The sequence below is a fragment of the Typopeltis vanoorti genome, chromosome 20 (assembly GCF_054136105.1).
Source record: "Typopeltis vanoorti isolate ZY-2024b chromosome 20, IOZ_Tvanoo_1.0, whole genome shotgun sequence".
Classification (NCBI taxonomy): Eukaryota; Metazoa; Arthropoda; class Arachnida; order Uropygi; family Thelyphonidae; genus Typopeltis; species Typopeltis vanoorti.
In genome coordinates, this window is record NC_143568.1 from 104002277 (window position 1) to 104027458 (window position 25182).

Below are 25182 nucleotides of genomic sequence, written 5' to 3' on the forward strand. Positions count from 1 at the left end.
ACCTGCCTCTATTTAGCAATATTCCTGTCACCATAGCAGCTATATACTTTGAGTTGTCCTGCTACCCTTGCCATGTGGTCTCAAAACTAATAGAATAGGGGTAAAACAGGAGTGCAACATTATTATGCAAGAGATCCATAAAAAGAAGAAGAAGAATATGGTGTGGAAGAAATATTGTTAGAATAAGAGTGAGAGGAGTTATGAAATATAAAAATATAAAGCACACGACAGAAAAGTTAATATTGTATGGAAAGTTAAACTGGATGAAAAAATAAAAGTTGTCTGCACACCCAAAAGAATTTTATTGTTATACTGCAAAGTAAAAGGAAAAATGAATGCAGAAGAATAACTTTACTGAATGTATATGATACTCTTGTATCAAAAGCAGATGCGACTATTCAAATAACAAGTCCTCATTTTAAGTTAAGGGGATAATAAATCCCTCATTATTTTATTACGAAATCACTTAAGGAATTGACAACATAGATAAGAATATAAATTAAATCACACTTTAATAAATATTTCCGATATTTCGGCAACGTCACTGCCATATTCAAAAGGAACTTACAAAAAAGGCACATGCATGTAGGCACTACAACACAGTAACTGAGAATGAAGTGATGAAGCTATTGTTCTCCTAAAAGTCCTGATTGTGTCCCCTAGTGGGCTTAGTAGGTGTTCTTGGCCGTTGGGCTGAAGATCTGCTGATGTAAGCTTCCCAAATTTGGGGGAGTCTCATACAGCCAAATTTGTTGAGGTTTGGAGAGTTTCTTAGGACTGATGCTGATTCCATGAATAGTCTTTCGAATTTGTATTTGCTATGGTGTATTACTGTAGCTTTCTTCCACCATATCCTGTGGCGTGTATTTAGAGCATGGTTTGCAAGACCAGAGTGGCTGTACTTGTGAAAACGGATGTAGTCCTTGTGTTCCGAAATTCTGATATTCGCTGTCCTGCCTGTTTGGCCAAAGTAAGACAGTTTACAGCTGCAAGGGACCTGGTATACACCAGGTAGGTCTAGGGGAAGTGGAGTCTTTAGTGGAGCGGATAAGGGATGCCAATTTTCTGTATGGTCTGTAACAGGAGGTCAAGTCATGTTTTTTTAAGATTTTTGTAATTTTTTTCCGAGGTGCCTCAGATGAAGGGAATGGTGATGGATTTAGAGTAATTCTTGTTGTGGAGGGAGGGGAGGGGGTTGTGGTTTGTTGGTTTCAATATTTTTTGGATTTTTTTTGGGGGGGGGGTAGCCATTGGCTGAGAAAGTGTTGAGGATGTGATTTAGCTCAGTGTTTAGGGCCTTGTCGTTAGAACAGATTAGTTTAGCCCTGTTGTATAGTGTTTTCACCACTCCATATTGTTGTGAGAGGAGGTGGTGGGATTGTTGGTGAATGTACCTGACTGTATGGATGGGTTTTCTATAAACTGAGAAAACCAAGGTTCCATCAGGTTGGCAGGTGACTAGTGTATCTAGGAAAGGGAGGCTGTTGTTTGAACTTGATTCTACATTCATGAATGCAGAAGATGTCAAAATTTTGCAGGATGATTTGGATAGATTGGAGTTCTGGGCTAAGGAGAATGGATGTCAATTTAATGTGGCAAAATGTAAGGTTATGCATTTTGGGGTGAAAAGATTAGCAGCAGTATATCATATTGGTGGAACTGTACTCCAGGAGATTGATGAAGCCAGGGACTTGGGAGTGTTAGTGGATAGGGAGTTGAAGTTTAGGGGGCACATCGCAAAAGTGGCTAAATCAGCTCATCAAATCACTTGGATGCTGAAGAATACTTTGACGAGGAGAGATAAGCAAGTTATTGTTCCTCTGTATCAAGCCTTGGTAAGACCCCATCTTGATTACTGTGACCAGATTTGGTCACCTAGGTTTCTTCTTGATGGGGAGGAGGTTGAGTGCATCCAGAGGCGAGTGACTAAGATGATAGCAGGTCTATGGAATGAACCTTATGAAAACAGGTTGAAGATTTGTGGGTTGCAGAAATTGGTTGTTAGGCAGAAAAGGGGAGATATGATTGAGACATTCAAATTGCTGAAGGGTTTGTATAGGATTAATTCAGAGGATATTTTTGAGAACAGGACTGGTGGTGGGAGGACCAGGGGACATCCATGGAAGCTGGGTAAGAGTGTGGTTAGTAAGGATGTTAGAGCTGGTTTTTTTTACTTTTAGATTGGTGAGTGAGTGGGATAAGCTTCCTAAGTCTGTTGTGGGTGCTATGACAGTGAATGAGTTCAAGGCAAAGTATAATAGATACTGTGTGAATGTCAAATAGATGTGATGGACACGATGTTTAGGGCCTCTCTTGATGAGTCTAAGGACTCCTTGGAGTTGCCCATAATAATAATAATAATAACTACATACAGATTTAGTCACCTTGGTTTGAAAGGAATAAAGAAGCTGAGGAAAGACTGCAAAGAAGAGTTACACAGATGATATCAGGATTAATGGAATATAGATTAGAGGATAGATTGAGAGTATGTGGACTGCAGACACAGGTAGAAATTAGAAAGGGAGGTGATGTGATACCTGTCTGTAGAGGATATCAGCTGCAAAATTTTTCATTACGTGGAAGGTGAAGAGAGGACAAGTGGACAGGTGTGTAACGTAAGTTTGTATGTGAGTAAGAAAGGGATAAGAGCAAGATTTTTCTATCCAAGAACCACGAGTGATTGGAACAGTGTGCCTGTTGAAGTGGTCGGTGCATCTAATGTAAATGAGTTTAAGATAAGGTATAACAGCTGGTGTGGGTGAGGTATGGCCTGCAACAATGAGTCCTTGACCCTCTAGAAGTCTAATAATAATAATAATTTTTTTCGATCATTCAATCAAGCTTTATTATTCATACATGATATTTACAATATATGCACACAAATGTACATTCAGGTATGCATACATATAAAATATATTTTTTAAAACTAATAATAATCATAATTATTATTAACAGCTTCCAGGGATGACCTCTTGTTCTCCAGCAATCTCCCACCATTTTATGAAAAACCTCTTCAGTGTTAATCCTATAACAACCCCCTTACCTACTTTGTACATCTGTAACATATTACATCCTCTTCCTCCTATCCACTAGACTGCAAATTTCATCATCTCAACCTTTCTTCATATTCAACATTTCAGAGATCAGAAACTATTTTGGTCAATTGCTTCTGGACCCTCTCTAATATCTCTTCATCCTTTTGAAAACCAGGTGACCAAATCTGTGCACATTAGTCCATATGTGGCCTAATCAGTCTTATTCAATCAACCAGAATCTCCTTACTTCTACAAGTCAGTGTCTTCAACATCATTGCCAGAATTCGTTACATTGTCCTCACATTTTTGGCAATATGTCCTCAAAATTCAGATCCTTATCCACCATCACCCAAAGATCTCTTATTTCTCCCATCGCCAACAATATATTCCCACCAAGAAAAAATTCTACATCCCATTTTGTTTTCCAAACTTTATAAAACCTTACATTTTACAACACTGAACTGGCATCCCCATTCGCTAAGTCTATTCAAGTCTTCTCATAAGACCACAACAACTGTACATCCCCATTCAAATCTTCCCAGTATCGTTAACATAGAGCAGGGGTCACCAAACTTCTTTGACCATCAACCCCTTCAAGAGTTTCTTGACTTTTTATCGACCCCCTCTATTTTACTATTACTTTTTTGCTTATTATAATAAGCAAAATTATTGTTTATTGTATATTGTATTGTATTATATGTAAATTGTTTATTGTATAGTTACAGTGTTTATTATATGTAAAATATAGTATATATTATTATATTAGCTTAACGTCAAAGGGATATACATTTTTGTTTTTGATGTCCTTCTTAACATTACATATTTGGTAGGAGGGATAAATAATATATAAAATATAAAATTTAATTTAGATAACAAAATATCAATAATACAATCATCCTTATATATATGAAAATAAGACTTTTATTAACTTAGTATACAATTTACTAACGTCAATGCAAAGGGTGTGATTCACATTGACAAGATTTTTTGTCAAGATTAGCAATGTTGGGTTCAAAATTAGTAAGTTTCAGCCTTAAATCGCCACGGAATTCTATATCTAGCTTATTTATTTGTTTTGTTAAAATGGAATTAACATGGCTGAAACCAGCTTCAACCATGTACAAGCTTGGAAATGCAAGCAAAAAGGGGAGTACCACTTCAGAAAGCTTTGGATATTTTTCTACAAAATTTATATTCGTCCAAAGTCTCGTATATTCGTTCAAAGTCCTATTTTTAAAAAGCATCTTAGCTTCAAGATCAACTGACAATTCAATAAGTTCATATTGTAAGTTACATTTGATATTTTCAATATCTGAAGAAAATGGCATGATAACCAAATCTGGAATGTGCATGTTTTCAAAATCTGCAAAGTGCAATTAAAAATAATCACTCAAATTTTGAAGATGTTCCATGTATATTTCTAAGTCTTCATCTTTTACTTCCAGTTGCCGTAGATTCGAAAAGTACTGAAAATCTTTTCGTAACAATGATGATTTAAATAAGGCTAATTTAGCTTGGAAGCCTAAAAGAATCATCCGAGCTTGAATAATCGTAACATCTTTACCTTGTAGATGGGTCTGTACGTCATTAAATTTTGAAAATAAGTCTGCCAAGTAGAAAATATGATTCTTATTTCTCTTCAGTTCATCACTCAAAAACAAATTAACATCTGTAAGAAACTCTAGGGTTGAGTCAAACAACTCAACAAATCTTTGTAGACTTGCACCTCTAGATAACCATCTTACTTCAGTATGCAAGAGTAATTGGTTTGATATACTTCATCATTTTTTTCACAAAGTTTGGCAAACAATCACGATTTAAGAGGATGAGCTCTAATTTGATTAATAGATTTAATACACACTCTTAGAGTATCATGCAGTTCGTCACTGAGAGTTTTTGCCACCAAATGGTTTCGGTGCAACACACAGTGAATAGTATGTACACTTTGAACTTTTTCTTTCAAGAAAGGCAGCAAAACCTCAATAACGGCCCACAGATGGCTCACCATTGCAGGTGAGCCATCTGTGGCTACTGCTATTATATTAGTAAATGGAATATCATACTTATTTAAATATTCCTCCAATCGCTGAAAAATTTTCAACCCTGTTCCATCACTTTCAAGATATTTTTCAAATAAAAATTTGTCAATAATTTGACATTTGGTTTTACTATAATATCTTACATAAGCCATAACAATAGATGAACTATTGAATGTAGATTCATCAAGTTGGATGGAGAACTTACTATTTTTGAGTTCTGATGCTACAGTTTTTTCTACATCTTCAGCCATTTCACCAATATGTCTTTTCACAGTATTTGCACTCAATGGTAAGCATTTTAAAACAGGGCCAGAATCTTTTTTCATTATGGTTTCAATTACTTCTTTGATTGCGAGTATAACAATGTCCTCTGCAATTGTATATGGTTTTCCTTTTTTTTGCTATATTAAAAGAAATATTGTAGAGGCTGTTAATCTTTATTTATTGTCAGCTTCGGCAGGTGTTTTTATAAATGATTTTATAGTTGGTCGATGTGTGTATTTCTCTTTCAGTTCTTTAAAAAAGTCAAGATCTTTATCTTTCTTATCGGGATGGAGTCTTTGAAGATGATCTTTCATTTTTGCTGGTTTCATTGCATCATTACTAAAAAATTTTTTTCACAAAGAAGACACATAGTTCTCGTTTCATTTCTTAATGAAGCAATAAACTCAAGTTTCAAATATTCTAACGAATATTGTCTGCATTTCTTTTTAGAATCTGAAGCTGCCATTGTGGTTACTGGGAAAGCAAAACTAATGATTCTAAATAATATACCTACTCATGTGTTTCTATAGGATGTACAAAACTATCACCCCTGCTCAACTCTTCAACATAGAGAAGGTTAGTTCATGAATGAATAACGATTGAATTATAATATGTATGCTGATGAATTTTAGAACATTAACGCTCACTTGTATGTTGATGCACAAAAATTAGACTGGGATCGAATATAAGTAAATAAGAAACCGTGGACATGTTGCAATCTCACTCCTGCCGCGCCGGCCGGGCGGGAACCACCGACATCCGTTTATTGGTAAATACGTCATTTTGGCCTACTTGATTGGCCTCCGTAACTATTTTCATGGCCTTGCTCCATCTTACAGGTCCTATTCATGTCATTGTTTACATGATTCACTCTTAATTGTGTTGTCATTCAGGATGGAGGTAATCCAAGTTAACCGAATTAAATATTACCCATACAATGATGTCTTATATTTTTCTATCGATCCCCAATCAACCCCTAACAATATTATATCGACCACTTTGGCGACCACTGACACAGAGGGTAACAGCAATTAGTCTAAAACAGACCCCTGAGGTACACTATTAGTGACTTTCCTCTTATGGGATAATTGCTCAATTCACATCTCATTAATACCTATCAGACAGCCAATCTCAAATTTCATGTACTAGTCTAATATTATCATTATAATTATTTCCTACCAGCATACTTGACAACCTCCTCCAATTTGCCAACACACTTGACCTCTTCCTAACAAGCTCCCCTTCCAGATATACTGTAGTTGTCAGTTCTCTTTTTTAGTAACTCAGATCACAACCTCATACAAGTCACTTTTGCCACAGAACGATCTTCACCCACCAGTTCACAGTCTTGTGTCCTTTGGCACTACAAGGGCACCGACTGGGTGGATCTCCGTGACTTCTATTCCTCCTTCCCATGGTCTGACTACTGCTTCAGTTCTTCTGATCCAAACACCAGCTCAGACCAAATAATAGAAATCATCCTCACAGGAATGAAGGCCTTATTCTACTCCAAATTCTCAGCCATCATCCAAGCCTTGGTTCTCAAAAAAGTGTGCCAATGCCATAAAAGAAAACACTTCTTCTTACCATGAATGACTCAAAACCAAAACTCCAGCTGCTTACTCTGCCTATACTGCAGCTCACAATGGTTGTAAAAGAATCATTCAAAGTCAGACTTTGAAAGAGCCAAATGCTGCAAACTCACCTCCTACCCAAACTGCAGTCGCTCTTTCTAGTCCCTTGCCAAGCCCATTGGGTACAACTTCTGCCCACCCAGGTTTACAACACTCTCACAGCCAGATGGTACTGTAGTTATATCACCTAAAGACAAGGCCAGCTTACTGGCATCACTCTTCTCTTCCAATTCCAGCAGTGATGACCTGGGCAAAATTCCCTGTGCTCCACCAAGAATAGCTCCCTTCATGTTGCCCATAGTCTTCCGACAAAAAGAAATCTGAAGAATCTTCAATAACCTGAACACAAACAAGGAATCTGATGCTGATCCCACCTATTGTGCTAAAAAATTGTCTCAGGACTAACATCCTATATCATCTCTTCAATCTATCCTATTCAACTAGCATCTACCCTACAATATGGAAACAGGTCTACATCCAGCCCATTCCAAAGAAAGGTGTTAAAAGTCAACCAACAAACTACTGTCCAATTGCTCTCAGTTCTGTTATCTCTAAAATTAAGGAGAAAGACATCAGCAACCAACTCTTGAACTACCTAGAGACATACCAACTAATCAGTGACCAGCAGTATGGATTCCACCACTTGTGATCTGCAGCTGATCTTTCTGCTTTCATCACCCATCTCTGGACTCAAGCCATGGAAAAATATGTTGTGTTGTAGACTTAGACTTTGAGTTGTCTAAGGTGGACTTCCCAAGATTCATGGAGGTGAGGAATAATGATAATGTTTGATGTCTTCACTCTTTGATAGAAAATTTATTTCTATCCCAACTCCCAGATTCACATGCTGAGACCAGTTTGAACTTTTGGCTTTATACTGCTAGACAGATTTTTTTTTTTTTTGTTAATTCTTCTCTTATTCACATAAATTTATTCAAATGACTTCTCACCATCATTATTCCATTATTTATTTTCATGTTTAATTTGTCATCTCTAATCTTCACCTTGTGTACTGCTGTAACCTTTGTATGACATGGTTTCAGTTATCCTTGCTTCTATAAAAACTAAACCAACTAAAATGCTTAAACTTTTTTTTTTTGCCAATAAATTTTGTACATATGAGTCTATAGGTTCACATCTCAGGGTTATTCAACTCTGATTTTTTTCAAAATTTTAGTAAGCATCCCATTCCTATTTTCCTTTGGCACATTAAACAAAATGGCTTATCACAGCCAAATAACTTGTCTTGTAGGAAACCTAATTAATACTGTGATAGGGCAATTGATCCAATCTGCATGGTGTACCATCACCCCCCCCCCCCCAATTGCATGCATTCTTCTGGCCAGTTTGCCTATTTTGTGAGATGATAAACCCAAGTTTCCAGGAGGAAAAACCCTGACAATTCTCTATGAGACTGGCTAACTCACTTTCAAATTGAAAAACTCAGATAAAGGTTCTTTTGCATCCTAGACAACATATGATCGTAGATCTTTCAAACCATTGGGCAATGTCAAAACTGAGTGAGCTATAGAAGTTCTTTAGTAAGCATTTATCTTTTTAATGTAATACTCATTTCCATCATCCTGACAATCTAAAAACATCACTATCAACAAAGAACATGATCTACAAGATTTTTGTGTAAACTATGTATTTCGGAAATTCATGAGTTTATGCTTTGCAACTCTGGATGGACTTAATTCTCCTTGTGGATGACTGCTGATACTATTTTTAATAATAAATCTATGAATGACTTCCCTATATTTCTAACTAATGAAACTTCTGGCAATAAAAGTAAGACTATGTAATATTAAAACAACTAATTAAGTTTTAATCCTCAAATTTAATATACATACCTTGAAAGCCAGCAGAAATCAAATTAAATTGATTCGTATTGTTATCCTGTTGCATACTATTAAAAACAGAAGACAATTTATGGGTGTCATTTTTCTCTGGCATTTCGCAATTTGTTAATTCAGAAAACTTTTCCGCTTCTAAAGTATATCCATATTTCTCTGTTACATTTTTCAGACTTGTTTCTTTATATGGCACCAGGGTTTCAAACTGAAAAAAAGAATTTTAGGATTTTTTTAAAAAAGTTTACTATTCTATTGAGATTATTACTTCTAAAAAAGAGCAAGAAGATTCTTGAAGAAAAAATGAAAGAGTGTGAGAATAGGAACCAAACCTTGGAGATTCAGTGGCAAACTCTGAAGAAAACCCTGATTGATTCAGCCAGAGAGGCATGTGGCAAGGTTGTCTGCAAGGATAGAAAAATCAGAACTCCATGGTGGACACAAGAAGTTAAAGAGGCAATGGAGGAAAAAAAGAAAGCATATCAAAAGTTCTTGGCAAATAAGTCAGCTTGTGCTCTTAGAGAATACAGAGGCAAATGTAAGAAAGCTAAACAGTGTGTAAAACTAGCTAAACAAAAGTCATGGGAGGACTTTGGCGAGAACATAGAAAATAAATATCAAGAAGGTGCTAAGATATTCTGGAGGATGTTGAAGAAGCTTAAAAATGGAGGAAAGAGTGCTGTAAAAGAAGTCAGAGATGATAAAGGTGACATGAAAATGGGGAAAAAAATATCCTTGAAGTATGGAGTAATTACTTCGAAAAATTGCTAAATGAAACAAGCAGTGATGACAGCACGGTGGTAAAAAACACTGACCAGGCATACAGTCAGGAATACATATCCATACTTGAAGTAGAAAAAGCCATCAAAGCCTTGAAATGTGGAAAGGCAGCATGAGTAGATGATATTCGACCAGAAATGCTGAAGTATGGTGGTATAAAAGTCTTACAGTGGCTGCACTGCATAGTTCAGAAGGCCTGGACAGAGGGACGAATTCCTGATGATTGGAGTAGAGCTCTAATAGTACCCATATATAAAAAGGGAAATAAAACTGAATGTGAGAATTACAGAGGTATTTCCCTACTGAGTGTTCCTGGCAAGATGCAAGCATACTTGAGAAATGGTTGAGAAAAATTGTGGAAGAAAAGCTTGGTGAAGAACAAGCTGGATTCAGGCCAAATAGAGGCTGTCAGGCTGTCGACAAATAGTTGAAAATGCATGGGAATATAACAAAGATCTGTATTTAAGTTTTGTCGATCTGGAAAAGGCATATGACAAGATGCCAAGAGAGAAGCTATTCAATACACTACAGTTATATGGTGTCAATGGGGCATTATATCAAGCAATACTTAGTCTGTATTTGAGTTGTAAGTTGGCAGTTAGAATTGAAGGAAGTACAGGAAGATGGTTTAATGTTAAATCTGGTGTGAGACAAGGATGTACATTATCCCCTCTGTTATTCATTATCTATATGGATCACATTATGAAGGAAAGTGGTATTAAACATGATATCAGAATTGGAGATGTTAATATCAGCTCTTTGCTTTATGCGGACGATGTTATACTTATGAATAAATCCGCTACAAGTTTGCAAGATTCCCTGACTAAATTGAATAACTGTTGTAATAGATATAGTATGAAGGTAGCAATAGCAAGACAAAGACAATGAAATAGGTAGAATTGTTGAAAATGTCAACTGTGTTGTGAAAAGGGAACCTGTGGAACAAGTAAAACATTTCAGCTACTTAGGCACAATTTTTACTGAAGATGGTAAATTAAATATGAAAATACACAACAGAATCAACAAAGCTGGTATGTAGGAAGTCAATTGAATAAATTCATATGGAATAAGAGAGAAATTAGTCAGAACACTAAATTAGCTGTATACAAGCCAGTGTTCAAACCAGTTTTAACTTATGGATCTGAGAGCTGGGTCAGAAGTAAAACACTTGACCAAAGACGAGACTGTAGATATGAGAGTCCTGAGAAAGATTAGAGGCGTGAACAGAAGGCATCAATGGTTATCATATTAAAAACGAGGATATTAGGAAAGAACTTGACATTGTCGGCATCCAGGAATGCATTTTTCTTCTTCTTCTCCTTCTGCAGCTTCTCCCACTTAAGTGGGGTCACTGCTGATGATGAGTCTCCTCCAGATTATCCTGTCTTGTGCTGTCACCACATCCAAGTTCTTCATCCTCAAGTCCTCTTCTACCAGCTCCCTCCATCTCTTCTTTGGCCACCCATGCTTCCTCCTTCCTTGCACATCCATCTGCATGACCCTTCTTCCCACATATTCATCCTCCCTCCTCATCACATGACCAAACCATCTCAACCTTGCCTCCTGTATCTTGGCTCCTAAGTTCGTAACTTTCACCGTTCCCCTTACATAGTCATTTCTCATACGATCATTTCTGGTCACACCGCACATCCACCCAAGCATTCTCAACTCAGCTATCTCCATCCTGCTGAATTATTTTTCCTCAGGGCCACAGTTTCCATAGCATACGTCACAGCTGGCCTCACTACTGTTCTATAGATTTTGCCTTTCAGATTGATCGGCACCCTGTTATTGCATAACACTCCAGACATCTCCCTCCAGTTCCTCCAACCCGCTTCTATCCTGCATCCCACTTCTTTCTAAGCTCCTCCATCTTCTTCCACTGTTGAACCTTACTTCTGCTCAGTCTCATACCTCTCTCTTCCAGTACTTTTCTCCATCTTTCCAGTTTAGTTCCCGCTTCTTCTCTTGAATCTGCACACAGCAAGATGTCATCTGCATACAACATTGTCCAAGGCGCATCTTCTCTCACCTCCTCCATCACAATATTAAACAGAAACAGTTTAATGCTGACCGATGATGCAAGCCAACTGTTACTTGAAAACTTTCTGTCTGTCCCAAACAGGTCCGAACTCTTGTCTTCATATTTCTGTACATCTCCCGCACCAACCTGACATATTTCTCCGGAACCTTCTTCTCCCTCAGACACCTCCAGACTTCTTGCCTTGGCACTCTATCGTATGCTTTCTCCAGATCAATAAATGCCAGATGTAGCTCCCGTTGTTTCTCTCGAAGCTTTCCATCATCTGCCGTAACCCAAACATAGCATCTGTTGTTGATCTACCAGACATGAAGCCAAATTGTTCCTTTGCAATCTCTGCCTCCTTCCTCAATCTCCCATCAAGAACCCTTTCTAGGATTTTCATTGTGTGGGACATCAACTTTATTCCTCTGTAATTTTTACAGTCTTGTGCATTCCCTTTACCCTTGTAGATGGGGACAAGAGTACTCTACCTCCATTCCTCGGGTATATTTTCCTGTTGGCAAACTTTCATGAACAGGTCCCACAGCAGGTCAATTCGCCCTTCTCCCAGTACCTTCCATGCCTCCACTGGAATCCTGTCGGGGCCCACTGATTTTCCATTCCTCATCCTCTTCATGGCCTTCATCACTTCCACTCTACTGATACTCTGCACCATCCCCTGAAGGCTGCCCATCTTCTCTGTGAGTCTTGAAATCTTCTCTGCTAATGCATCCAGGAATTCATTAGCAGAGCTAATCTCAGGTAGTATGGTCACTTAAACAGAATGGGTGAGGAAAGATTAGCAAAATAAATGTTCTCTGACTGGTTGGCAGGAAAACGATCCAGAGGAAGACCAAGATATAGGTGGATTGATACAGTACAATGTACCTTAGACGATAGAAATATAAGATCTGATAATGATAATATTGGAATCTTGACAAGTAACAGACTGATTTGGAGGAAAATTGTAGATAGGAAGTTAGTAATGATGATGTAAATTTTTCATGTAGTACTATCATATCCTGTACACCCCTTGAGGGTACATGTCAATAATTTGATGATGATGAAAAAGAGCAAGTTATCTAACTGAGCATAATTTTATCTCTTCGGAATATTGCTATTATCCTTATCAGATTACTATATATTGCACTAGTATGAATATTTATTAAGTACAATAATGTAGCATTATATGAAATTAAAGAAAAATTAAACAGTTTTGCTTCATTTTGCATATAAGTAGTAGTAAAAGGAATGAGTGTAATTTTCCTAGAGTGATGTTCCCATTATTTTTTTAAATGTAAATATTTATAACACTGAAATGAATCAGGACTTGTAGCTTTTGGGGATCAGAGCAAAATTAAACCCTTGACCAATGCCAATGTTTTATAATTATTCAACTTGGCAGTGATAAGTTTTTAATTCATTGAAGATAAGTTCATTTGAGGGAACATATAAAAACATCAATTTGTTAATTAGACTTTGACAATTAATTTTTGACAAAATCACTTTTTCTACAGATGATATGAATATGACTAATTATACAAGCATATTGATTTAAATAGTCCAACAGGATCAGCAGGATAATGCATGCTAATTTAATGAAAAGTGTAATTCTGTAAGTTTATGGAAAAGTGTAACATTATACACTTTGGGATGAAAATATTATGAGCTATGGACTATGATGATGGAAATGGACTTCAGGAAATTCATGAATGAAAAGTTCTGGATCTGATCAGAATGACAAGTTGAAGTTTAGAGGGCATACTATGAAAGTAGCTCAAAGGATCACCTGGTTATTGAACACACACACACACACACACACACACACACATTGACAAGCAAAGACAGAGAGGTTATTATCCCTTTATATAAGACTTTCATAAGCCATCTGGATTATGCAAACATCTGGTAACCTGAGTTTCTTGGGGATAAGGAAGTGGTGAAGAGAATCCATAGGAAAAGTGATCAAGATGATGTGTGTGTGCATGGTCTATGCAGTACTCCCTGCAAGGACAGATTGCGCATTTGTGAGTTGCAGAAGTTGGTTATTATGTAGGAAAGAAGAAATATGATAGAAACATATAAGTTACTAAAAGTGTTTTATAGGATTTATTATTATTATTATTATTCAGGCCTCCATGGAGTCGAAACACTCATCGTGGGAGGTCCTTCCTAAGAAACACAAAGTCTATCATACCACTCCTTGAACTCATTGACCATTCTCGCTCTCACCACTCCATCAGGCAATGAATGCCATGGTTCAACCTTCCTCCATGAAAAAAAACCACTCCTCACCCTCTTTCTCACAGTTTCCTTTTGTAACTCCAGGGATGGCCTCTTGTCATCACTCCTTCCCGCTGTTCAACCAAGCGAAAGAACTCCCCAGTGTCAACCCTGCAACCACCTCTCAACAGTTTAAAAGTCTCAATCATATCACCTCTCCTTCTTTTATCCACCAAACTCTGCAGTCCACATTCCTTCAGCCGATCCTCATAACTATCATTGTACAGTCCTGAAACCATCTTTGTTATCTGCCTTTGTACCCTTTCCACAGTTAATTTATCCCCTTCAAATACTGGGGACCAAATCTGAGAACAATAGTCTAAGTGTGGTCTGATCAGGGTCTTATACAACAGAATGATAACTGTTTTATCTCTGCAGGTCAGTGTCCTTCTCATTATTGCAACAATCCTCTGTGTTACCTTCACCACCTTTGCAATATGTCCCCTAAATTTCAGGTTTCTATCAATCATCAACCCCAGATCTCTTGTCTCCCCTACTTCCTCCAGTATAACTCCTCCCATAGAGTATGCAGCATCCCATCGATGTTTCCCAAACCTCAAGACCTTACATTTTGCTGCATTAAACTGACACCCCCATTCATTTGCCCATCTATCTAGCTTATTCAAATCCTCTTGCAAGGCTGCCGCATCTGCACTATTACTAATAATCCTTCCCAGCTTTGCATCATCTGCAAACAACTGAATATTCCCTTGCAATCCACTGACAATGCCATTGATATAAAGGTTAAACAATATAGGTCCCAGTACTGAGCCCTGTGGGACCCCACTTGTAACCCTCTGCTTCCTTGAAACTGCCTCACCATACACAACTCTCTGATACCTATCGGACAGCCAATCCTGAATCCAGTTGACCAATCTGACATCCAGACTCATGTGCTACAACTTAAATATCAGCTTATCATGTGGCGCCCTGTCAAATGCCTTCGCTAAATCCAAGAAAATGGCAGTATATGCTTTTACCTCACCTACTGCTGTTGTAACTTTATCATAAAAGGCTAGCACATTGCTAAAACAAGAGCGCCCCTTCACAAATCCATGTTGACTCTCACAGACATTACCCTCATCTGCCCAATGCTGTATATGGTCCTTCACTACTTTCTGCAAGATCTTACTAACTACTGTGACACACAAACTGGCCTATAATTAGACACTTCCAGTCTGCTATCGCCCTTATGCAATTACGCTATCTTAACTTCCTTCCATTCCATGGGCACCTTTTCCGCTTATGCAGAAGAAATTTATTTTTCAATACATGCAAAGTAGGAAAAGAACAAGGGAGATCATATCTGGAGTGATGAATGAGTTGAATGAGCTGCCAAAATCTGTTGTGAGTGCTATGTCAGTGAATGAATTCAAGCAGAGCTATGATAGGTATTGATTGAACAGAGCTAGTGTGAACATAGCACAGTGAGTTTTCAGAATGCATGGAGACACCCATGTTTGCAAGAAAAAAAGTAATATGCAGAGCACTTTTCTTAGTATTACATTGGAAGCAGATAAATCAGAGAAATTCTAAATATTTTCAAGTTGGTGGTCAACATTTTCCTAGTAATAATCATCTGTTTGTGCAAAAGTAATGGGGCTTGTTTTATAACAGATTTGCATCTTTAATTCATTCATTTTATATCATTCCGTTGTATAAGACTCTGATCAGACCACACTTAGACTATTGTTCTCAGATCTGGTCCCCAGGATTTGAAGGGGTTAAATTAACTGTGGAAAGGGTACAAAGGCAGATAACAAAGATGGTGTTGGGACTGTACAATGTTAGTTATGCTGATCGGCTGAGGGAGTGTGGACTGCAGAGTTTGGTGGATAGAAGGAGGGGTGGTATGATTGAGACTTTTAAACTGTTGAGAGGTGGTTACAGGGTTGACACTGGGAAGTTCTTTCACTTGGGTGAACAGCGGGAAGGAGTCATGACAAGGGACCATCCCTGGAAGTTATGAAAGGAAACTGTGAGAAAGAGGGTGAGGAGTGGTTTCTTTGCATGGAGGGTGGTTGAACCATGGAATGCATTGCCTGATGGAGTGGTGAGAGCGAGAATGGTCAATGCATTTAAGGAGTGTATGATAGACTTTGTGTTTCCTAGGAGGGACCTCCTTCGATGAGTCTTGATAGACTTGTGTTTCTTAGAAAGGACCTCCCACAAAGAGTCTTTTGACTCCATGGAGGCCTGAATAATAATAATAATAATTTTCACATATGCTATAGATGTTTTTCTACTTTGAAATGTTTGACACATTGATAATGTCTCTGTGACAAGAAGAAATGATGAAACCAGTAATTATTATTATTACGGGCGACTCCAGGGAGTCCTTATACTCATCGAGGGAGGCCCTAAACATCATGTCCACACAACTATACGACATTCTCACAGTATCTATCATACCTTATCTTGAACTCACTCACCGTCATAGCACCCACAACAGACTCTGGCAGCTTATTCCACTCATTTACCACTCTAAAAGTAAAGAACCCAGCTCTAACACCCCTGCTAACCACACTCTTGCCCAGCTTCCATAGGTGTCCCCTAGTTCTCCCACCACCACCAGTCCTGATCTCAAAATTATCGTCTGAATTAATCCTGTAGAAACCCTTTAGCAATTTGAATGTCTCAATTATATCTCCCCTTTTCCACCTATCAACTAATTTCTGCAACCCACAAATCTTCAACCTGTTCTCATATGGTTCATTCCATAGACCCACTATCATCTTAGTCACTCGCCTCTGGATCCTCTCCACCTCCTCCCCATCAAGGAGGAGAACCTAGGTGACCATATCTGGGCACAGTAGTCAAAATGAGGTCTTATCAAGGCTCGGTACAGAGGTACAATAACTTGCTTGTCTCTGCTCGTCAAGGTATTTTTCAACAACCAAGTGAGTTGATGAGCTGATTTAGCTACTTTTGCAATGTGCCCCCTAAACTTCATCTTCCTATCCACCAACACTCCCACGTCCCTGGGCTCATCAATCTCCTGGAGTACAGTTCCACCAATGTGGTATACTGCTGCTAATCTTTTCACCCCAAAATGCATAACCTTATATTTTGTCACATTAAATTGACATCCATTCTCCTTAGCCCAGAATTCCAACTATCCAAGTCATACTGCAAATTTTGACATCTTCTGCATTCACTATCGCCCTACCCAACTTTGCATCATCAGCGAACAAATGAACTGTTCCTCTTAGATCCTTCCCTATATCATTAATGAACAAATTAAACAGCAGTGGTCCAAGAACAGAACCCTGTGGCACACCACTAGTCACAGGCCGTCTTTTGGACTCTACTCCTGAATAAACTACTCTTTATTATCTCTCCATCAACCACCCACCTATCCATCTCACCAACCCTATATCTATTCCCATATGTTGTAGTTTACGGATTAGAATTCCATGTGGTATCCTGTCAAACGCCTTTGCCAGGTCCAGCAGTATCACTGTAAACCCATTACTCTTATCCAGTTCAGCCGTCACCTTGTTATAAAACTTGAGAAAGTTACTGAGGCATGATCTACCCTTCACAAAGCCATGCTGTTCTCTGTATTTTTCCCTTGAGATTATCTTCATTATGTCAGTTTTATATGTGATTAGTAGAAGTCATAAATCTTATTCATATTATCAAGTGATTATTCAATGAGGATGACATGATTAAGGTAGAGTGTTGACTTGTCTATAAGTCAACACTCTACTAGATGGGAAAGAGCTTAAAATTATCAGGTGTTACTTTGAGACTAGCTGTAAGCAACATTGTCACAGTACATGATTAAAGTTATTATTATTAATATTATAAATTTGAACACCTACATAAAATCCTAGGACTCAATACAGGAAGCTGGAAGGCGAGAATAAAAAGCAATTTCCTTACTAAGTGTTTTTGGTAAGAATTATGTAAGCACACTTAAGACAAGGCTCAGAAAAATTGTGAAGTGAAACTTGAAGAAGAAGGAGTATAAGGATGAATGTAGATGGAAAGAATTGGCAAATTAGCATCATGAGTGCAGGTTAAGTAATTATTATGGAGGAGAGTTTTAACTATGGAGAAAGATTGAGAGGAGAATGGTCACAGGGAGGGAAGGAATTGGAATTTATACAGATGCTAAGAGATAATTACCTGAGACTGCATGCAATGAAGGGGAGACATGGTTCGAAAGTTCTGGATCTGATCATAGCATCAGAGAACTTCAAAGTAACCAAATTAGCTATGCTGTCTTCACCAGAGAGATTTCCACAAATGAAAAATTTTCTGCTAAGATGGATATATGTAGAATTACAAAGAAGGTGATTACGACAAGATGAGGAGTCAGCTTTCAGCAGTGGCATAGGATAAGAATTTGGAGAGGCGATGTTGATAGTGCATGGGAGGTGGTCAAGGGGTGTTGCAGACAAAGAAAAAGTTGTAAAAGGAGAATAAAGGAAAAGGTCATTAACTACCCATAAGCTGATAAACATGGGCTTGATTTGCAAGGGTTTAATAAAGTCAAAATTCTGGCTAGATTGATGATGGGGCTTCACAACTATTATGACACGACCATTATTCTGGTTAAAGTAGGGCTTTCTTAAAATGGAAAAAACTCACAGATCTAACAATTGTATGAGATAATACAGTGGTGAGGTGGATAAGAAGGTGGCTGATGGAGAGATATCAGAGAGTAGTTTACTTGGTAGTAAAGTCCAGAAAAATGCCTGTGACTAGTGGCATGCCACAGGGCTCTATTCTTGGGTTACTACTATTTAATTTGTACATTAATGATATAGAAAAGGATCTGAGAGGAATTGTTGAGTTGTTTGCCGATTACACAAAATTGGGTGGAGCAATAGTTAATACAGATGATGTTAAAATTTTACAGGATGATTTGGACAGACTAGCAGTCTGGGTAAAGGAGAATGGATGTCAGTTTAATGTGGCAAAGTGTAAGATAATGCATTTTGGAGTGAAAAGATTACCAGCTGTATACCAAAGATGGAACTGTACTCCAGGAAATTGATGAAGCCAGAGATTTGGAAGTGTTAGTGGATAGGGAGTTAAAGTTTAGAGGGCACAGAGCAAAAGTGGATAAAGCAGCTTGTTGAATTACTTGGTTAATTCAACAAGCTTGTACACTGATGATGTACATTTAATAGTACATCATCAGTGTAGACAACAAGCAATTCAATGGAATACAAAGTACATAAGTCAGTGGATTACCAATTAAAAACTGTTGCTGCGTGCTAGAAATTAATAAAAATAATATTAAATAATTCTTAAAAACTATTTCTTTGATGGTTATATAAGATAATAATCTCCCAAACTTTAGGGAAAGAGAGAGAGAGACAATCATTTTGATTCATGTGACTGTTATGTACCTTGTATGAATTCCTTTGAATTGCTTGTTGTCTACACTGATGATGTACTGTTAGTTTCAGTACGAAATATCTGTACTTTTATTTCATTAAAGTTAATTACTGTAGTTATCATGTAATTTATTATTTATAGTTATGCCACAGGTACCTTTAAAGATTAGACTCTATCTTGACTACTGTTAGATCTTGAATGGGGACTCTTTCAACAAAAAATTCATTCATTCAAGATTTAACAAGAAACAAAATTTTGAGCTAGAAATGCTTGCACTATTAGTTAAGTAAGAAATATATAAAAGAAAACCTGTTCCAATTACCTTAGAAAGAAGTAAAGTTGAGGAGAAAATTGTATGTCAAAATAGAATTATATTGTTAAAATTATTGATGTATAAATTATAATGTATAAGGATGTAAATCTAAGTGCAAACAAAGTTTCAAAGGTTGCTAGCTAACTGCCTACAATGACGTCATGGTGCAACGGAAGCATTCGTGGAAGGTGCGCTGAACTCGCGTTCGGCGAAACAAGTGCTCTTCAAGGAGCAGAAGTGTCATGCAATCGCGTAGGGGCGAATAGGAGAGCACAGTGAGAGATCCTCCATTACGAAAAGAGGGCGCTAAAAGGAAGAATAAAAAGCAAGTTCACTCGGGTTTGAACTCCCCATTTTTCTGTTCCTGTTTTCTCATGTGGACAAGCAGAGTGCTGACCGATCGACGGCGCCGGAAGTATTCTCCTTCCCAGTTGCTAGCTGAAGGAGTCGGGCATGCTATACGTGAGCTGGCGGCAGACACCAACTAGGGCCATCAGTAAAAGCTTACCGATGCGAAACAGCGGAATAAGTTCCTCAAAAAGGATGGCCAAGATGACGATATCGATCCAGTAGATGAGCATATATACAGCAAAGTGCAAGGAATGGCGATTTTGCGTCGATCAGTGTAATCTCCACGTGGACCCAACTCGATAAAGCAGAAAGACATCTGAATACAAAGGATGGACGAAAAGAAGCGCGATATCCTCTCAGGACATAACGTACAGTAAATTCCTTATTCTTGTAATGATTAGTATTGGGGCAAAAGGAGAAGAACAGATTTCTAATTGAAAAGAAAGAGAACTTTTAAGTGACTTTTGTGCTCAGTAACTTGTTAATCATATTGGACTAGTAGTCTGAGAGCCTTAGAGTATGCAACACTTAGTTGAATGTGAATTGACCTTTGTTAGCAAGTTTTATTTAGAATTCTGAATTACTGTTCCATGATAAATATGTGCTTACTTAATCTAGAGATGCAAAATTAGAGTGTTTTGATAATCAATGTGTTCCTTATAGCTCAACTAATGAATTAGAATTCTGATATGACATACCTTGATATGTAAAAGTTTATTGTATACATTTTGATAATTAATAAACATGTTTTTTCTATGTAAGTCTGAGTTTGTCTGAGCATGAGATTGAAATTACCTCTCACTAAAGTTCGAACCTGTGAATAAGGGGAAATTAAAGAAAGTTTAGAAAGTTTAGGCCATGACTGCAATGTTGAAGTTTTTAAAGGCACTTAATACTTTAATAAGATTAGGTAATACTTAAACTCAGGGAAAGTTTCTTTGTACAAGAATTCCTCTGTACTAGGACTCTGGCTGGCGCAGCTAAAATAAAATAAATTTTGTCAGAGTTCCGAATAGAGAAGCAGCCCCAGAGAGATAAGATAGAGATTTTAGGCTTAGTTGGTATGACAAGGATTTAAGATAGAACATAAAGAACTAAAGACAAGAATATAACAATGGCGCAGCTGGAAAGAATATAACACTACAGCATGCAGATATGGTCATGTGGGTATCTTGCTGATGAGGAGGTGGAGGGTATTTTTATTATTATTATTATTATTATTGTTCCGGGAAACTCCAAGGAGTCGACAGACTCATCGAGGGAGGCCCTAACATCATGTCTGGAACAACTATTCAACATTCACACAGTATCTATCATATCTTGCCTTGAACTCATTCACGGTCATAGCACCCACAACAGACTCTGGAAGCTTATTCCGCTCATTCACCACTCTCCAAGTAAAAAACCTAGCTCTAACACCCTTGTCAACCACGCTCTTGCCCAGCTTCCATGCATGGCCCCTAGTCCTCCCACCACCAGTCATATTTTCAAAAATATCTTCTGGATCAATCTTATAAAAACCCTTCAGTAATTTGAATGTCTCAATCATATCACCCCTCCTTCGCCTATTGTCCAATTTCCGCAACCCACAAATTCTCAACCTATTCTCATAAGGCTCATTCCACAGACCTGCTATCATCTTGGTCACTCATCTCTGGACCCTCTCCACTTCCTCCCCATCACGAAGAAACCCTGGTGCCCATAACTGGGCACAGAAGTCCAGATGGGGTCTTATCAAGGCTCGATACAGAGGAACAACAACTTGCTTCTCTCTGCATGTTAAAGTATTTTTCATAAGCCAAGTGATTTGGTGAGCTGTTTTAGTTTCTTTTGCAATGTGCCCCCTAAACTTCAACTCCCTATCCACCAGCACTCCCAAATACCTGGCCTCATCAATCTCCTGGAGTACGGTTCCACCTATGCGATATACTGCTGCTATTCTTTTCATTCCAAAGTGCATAACCTTACACTTTGCCACATTAAACTGACATCTATTTTTCCTAGCCCAGTCCTCCAAACTATCCAAATCATCCTGTAAAATTTTGACATCCTGTGCACTCACAATTGCTCTACCCAACTTTGCATCATCAGCAAACAAGTGAACACTTCCTCTCAAATCCTTTCCAATATCATTGATGAACAAATTGAAAAGCAGTGGTCCAAGAACAGAGCCCTGCGGCACTCCACTAGTCACAAGACGTCTTTTTGACTCCACTCCTGAATAAACCACTCTCTGGTATCTGGCTCCCACTGAAGAGACCTCAATAAAGGTTGAAACTAGTCTGGGTAGTGGCCCTTTCCTTAATGCATAACATTAGACATATCCGCAAGGAGATGTGTTTTGCATTTTAGGAGATACTGAGATAGGAGTGTTGGTATCTTGCTCCACCTTTGCAACGAGTTACCCTGGTGTTGTACCACCACCTTAACCCAGTCCTGAAGATACTTTCAGGCGCAAACTTTGTTTGCTCACACTTGGATAAAGGATTAAACTAAATTTATTATAGATCTGGTGGTGAGAGAACTAGGGGTCATCGTTGGAACCTGAGCAAGAATGTAGATAGCAGGGGTATCAGGACTAGGTTTTTTGCTTGGAGAGTAATGCATGAGTGGAATAGGTTGCCAGAGTCTGTTGTGGGTGCCATGACTGTGAATGAGTTCAGAGCAAAGTATGATAGTTACTACTGCATGAATGTTGGATAGTGCTTGACATGATGTTTAGGGCCTCCTTCGATGAGTCTAAGAACTCCATTGAATAGCCCATAATATTAATAATAATGTATCAACCATTTGAGCCATTAATTGTTTGGTGTTGTGCAGTAATAAGAGCTTCTACACCTTCTATGCTATCCTACACCAGTCTACCTCCTTTGCCAACATTGGAAACAACCTTGAACACAGATTGGAGGTGTACTTCACGCAGTGGTACCTGAAGCCAAACCCAACAAAAACTGTGTCCACAGCATTCCACCTGAACAATGCAGATGCAAATCGACACCTTAACCTCTCTTTCTGTGACAAAAATGGTAGAACATGAGCCTTACTCGAAATACCTTGGAGTGAGCCTGGACAGAAGCCTAATGACAGTATTCTGTAGCAGAATACTGTGCCCCTGTCTGGGAAAGAAGTGCATACACTAACATTATAGACACCCAGCTAAACTCTACCATGCGCACAATTAGTGGGACACTGAGAAGCACCCATCCACCCTGGCTGCCTATCCTATCTAACATTGCTCCACTAAATATACGGAGAAGAAAAGCCTCGATTAAAGTATTTAATAAAGTTATGAGCAACCTGCTCCTATCCCTGCACTAGACTCTCATAAATCTACCTAGTATTCATCTAAAATCACGAAACCCTTTCTGGTCCATGGATGAACTCTCTTCAGCTACCTTACCATCAACACCTGACATGTGGAGAGGTCCAACAATCTTCCAACAAATGGTTTCCTGGTTGAAGATCCCTGTGCTCCACAGCCTGGTTTTGCCCTTCCTAGGAAGATTTAGTGATCTATCAACAGGATCAGAACTAACCAGGGAAGATATGGCTACCTACTACATAAATGGAGACTATCAGACCACCCTTATTGTGACTGCTCCCCTGTGGCCCAGACAATCATTCATACTGTGAATGACTGCCCAAGGCACCAATTTCATGGTGGTGACCTCCAGGACATCCAGTGACAGATGAGGCCCGGATTGGCTTTCTTGTCTGGACATTGACCTGTAGCTGCTTTTGTCATAAGAATAAATAAATAAATTTTCAAAAAGGGACATTGGTGAGGCAAATACTACAGCCTTATACATGTACTTATAAGAGTGCTTATCTTATATGCATATGACTATCATATACATATAAAAATATATGTATATGACTATCATATACATATATCTTTCTTGAAGACTTTAATGTTCACATTTCCAACTGGCTTTCCTTTTCCAATAGCAGAGATGCTGCGACATTTGTTATCAACAATGATCTTACACAAATTGTTCATATGCCTACTGGAATACCAGATAGCCCTAACCACTCTACAAATGTTCTAAATTTCTTCACTAATGACCCTTCCAAGTATTATACTAAGAAAAGTAATTGGTGACCTTCTAAGTAGTATACTTTGGATGATATTGGCTGGCAATTTAGACCACAACTAGCATTGATTTCCTTGACCATAGAGCCACACTCATGTAGTCACTCTCACCCACATGTTGTTTAGCAAATAAGAAAGCAAATGAGATGAACTTTGTGACTTCTATGCCTCACTTCCTTGCACTATTGTTTTTAGTCTTTTGACTGGCTTTCATCAAAATCTCCATCATCCTTTTCTATTTATACTGAAGCCTGAAATAGTTGCAAGCAAATTATCGGCACATTCAAAACTTTAAAACTGATTTTAAATGGGCTAAAAGCAAGAAACTTGCATATGTCTAAATGGTAGTCATGTGTTCTGGTCTCTTGTCAAAACTATTGACCATAACTATTAGCCTACCATCCTACAACTTCTTTGGCACTTGGATGATTCCATTGAATCATTATTAATGAAAAAAAGTCAATCTCTTCACATTTTACTCTTCCTCTAATTCTTGCATAGATTATCTTGGGAAATACATACTACAATATCATTCTAAACACAACATTTGGTGTTCCCTCAGATATTTTTATAGAAATAGATCTGAAGAATCTTGTCCAAAAATAGCAAAAGTCTCCTGGTCCTGATGGCATTTCTAAAGGAACACTGAAAAGTTGTGTTCTGCATTGCCTTTTTATATTTTCCTATTCCAATGATATTCATCCTGGAAATTAACCCATATTCAACCCATTTCTAAGAGGCAACAACCCTTTCAACCCACTCCTAAGGCAACAAAGTTTTGCTAATTATGGTCCAATTTCATGCCAGTTCTTTCTAAATTGATGTAGAAACCTTCAATACTCATTTTCTATGCTATTTTGAATTACTCCCATCTCCTTACCTTCAAGTAATAAATGACTGTCAGTATGGCTTCTGCCACTGCAATCAACAGGGAATCTTGTGTTACTGACCATTTGATAAATGCTCCAGAAAACTTTGGAGAATCTCAAGTGATTACTCTTGATATTATTATTATTATTATTTGGTAACCGCCATGGAGTCAACAGACTCATCACGGGAGACCCACTCAACCAGCAACATGCTATCATAATGAGCTTTCAAGTTATTTACACTACCTACACTCACAACATACTCAGGCAATGCATTCCACTCAATAATA

At 38.0% G+C, this 25182-nt stretch overlaps 1 protein-coding gene across 1 annotated transcript in view; it reads right to left on the reverse strand.

Moving 5' to 3' along the window:
* The window catches only part of LOC150095740 (uncharacterized), a 79908-nt gene that overhangs the window by 46936 nt on the left and 7790 nt on the right, over nt 1-25182 (reverse strand). The window contains exon 2 of the mRNA XM_090409948.1: nt 8826-9033. Within this exon, the coding sequence (XP_090266074.1) occupies nt 8826-9033 (208 nt within the window). The remainder of the gene's footprint in view (nt 1-8825; nt 9034-25182) is intronic.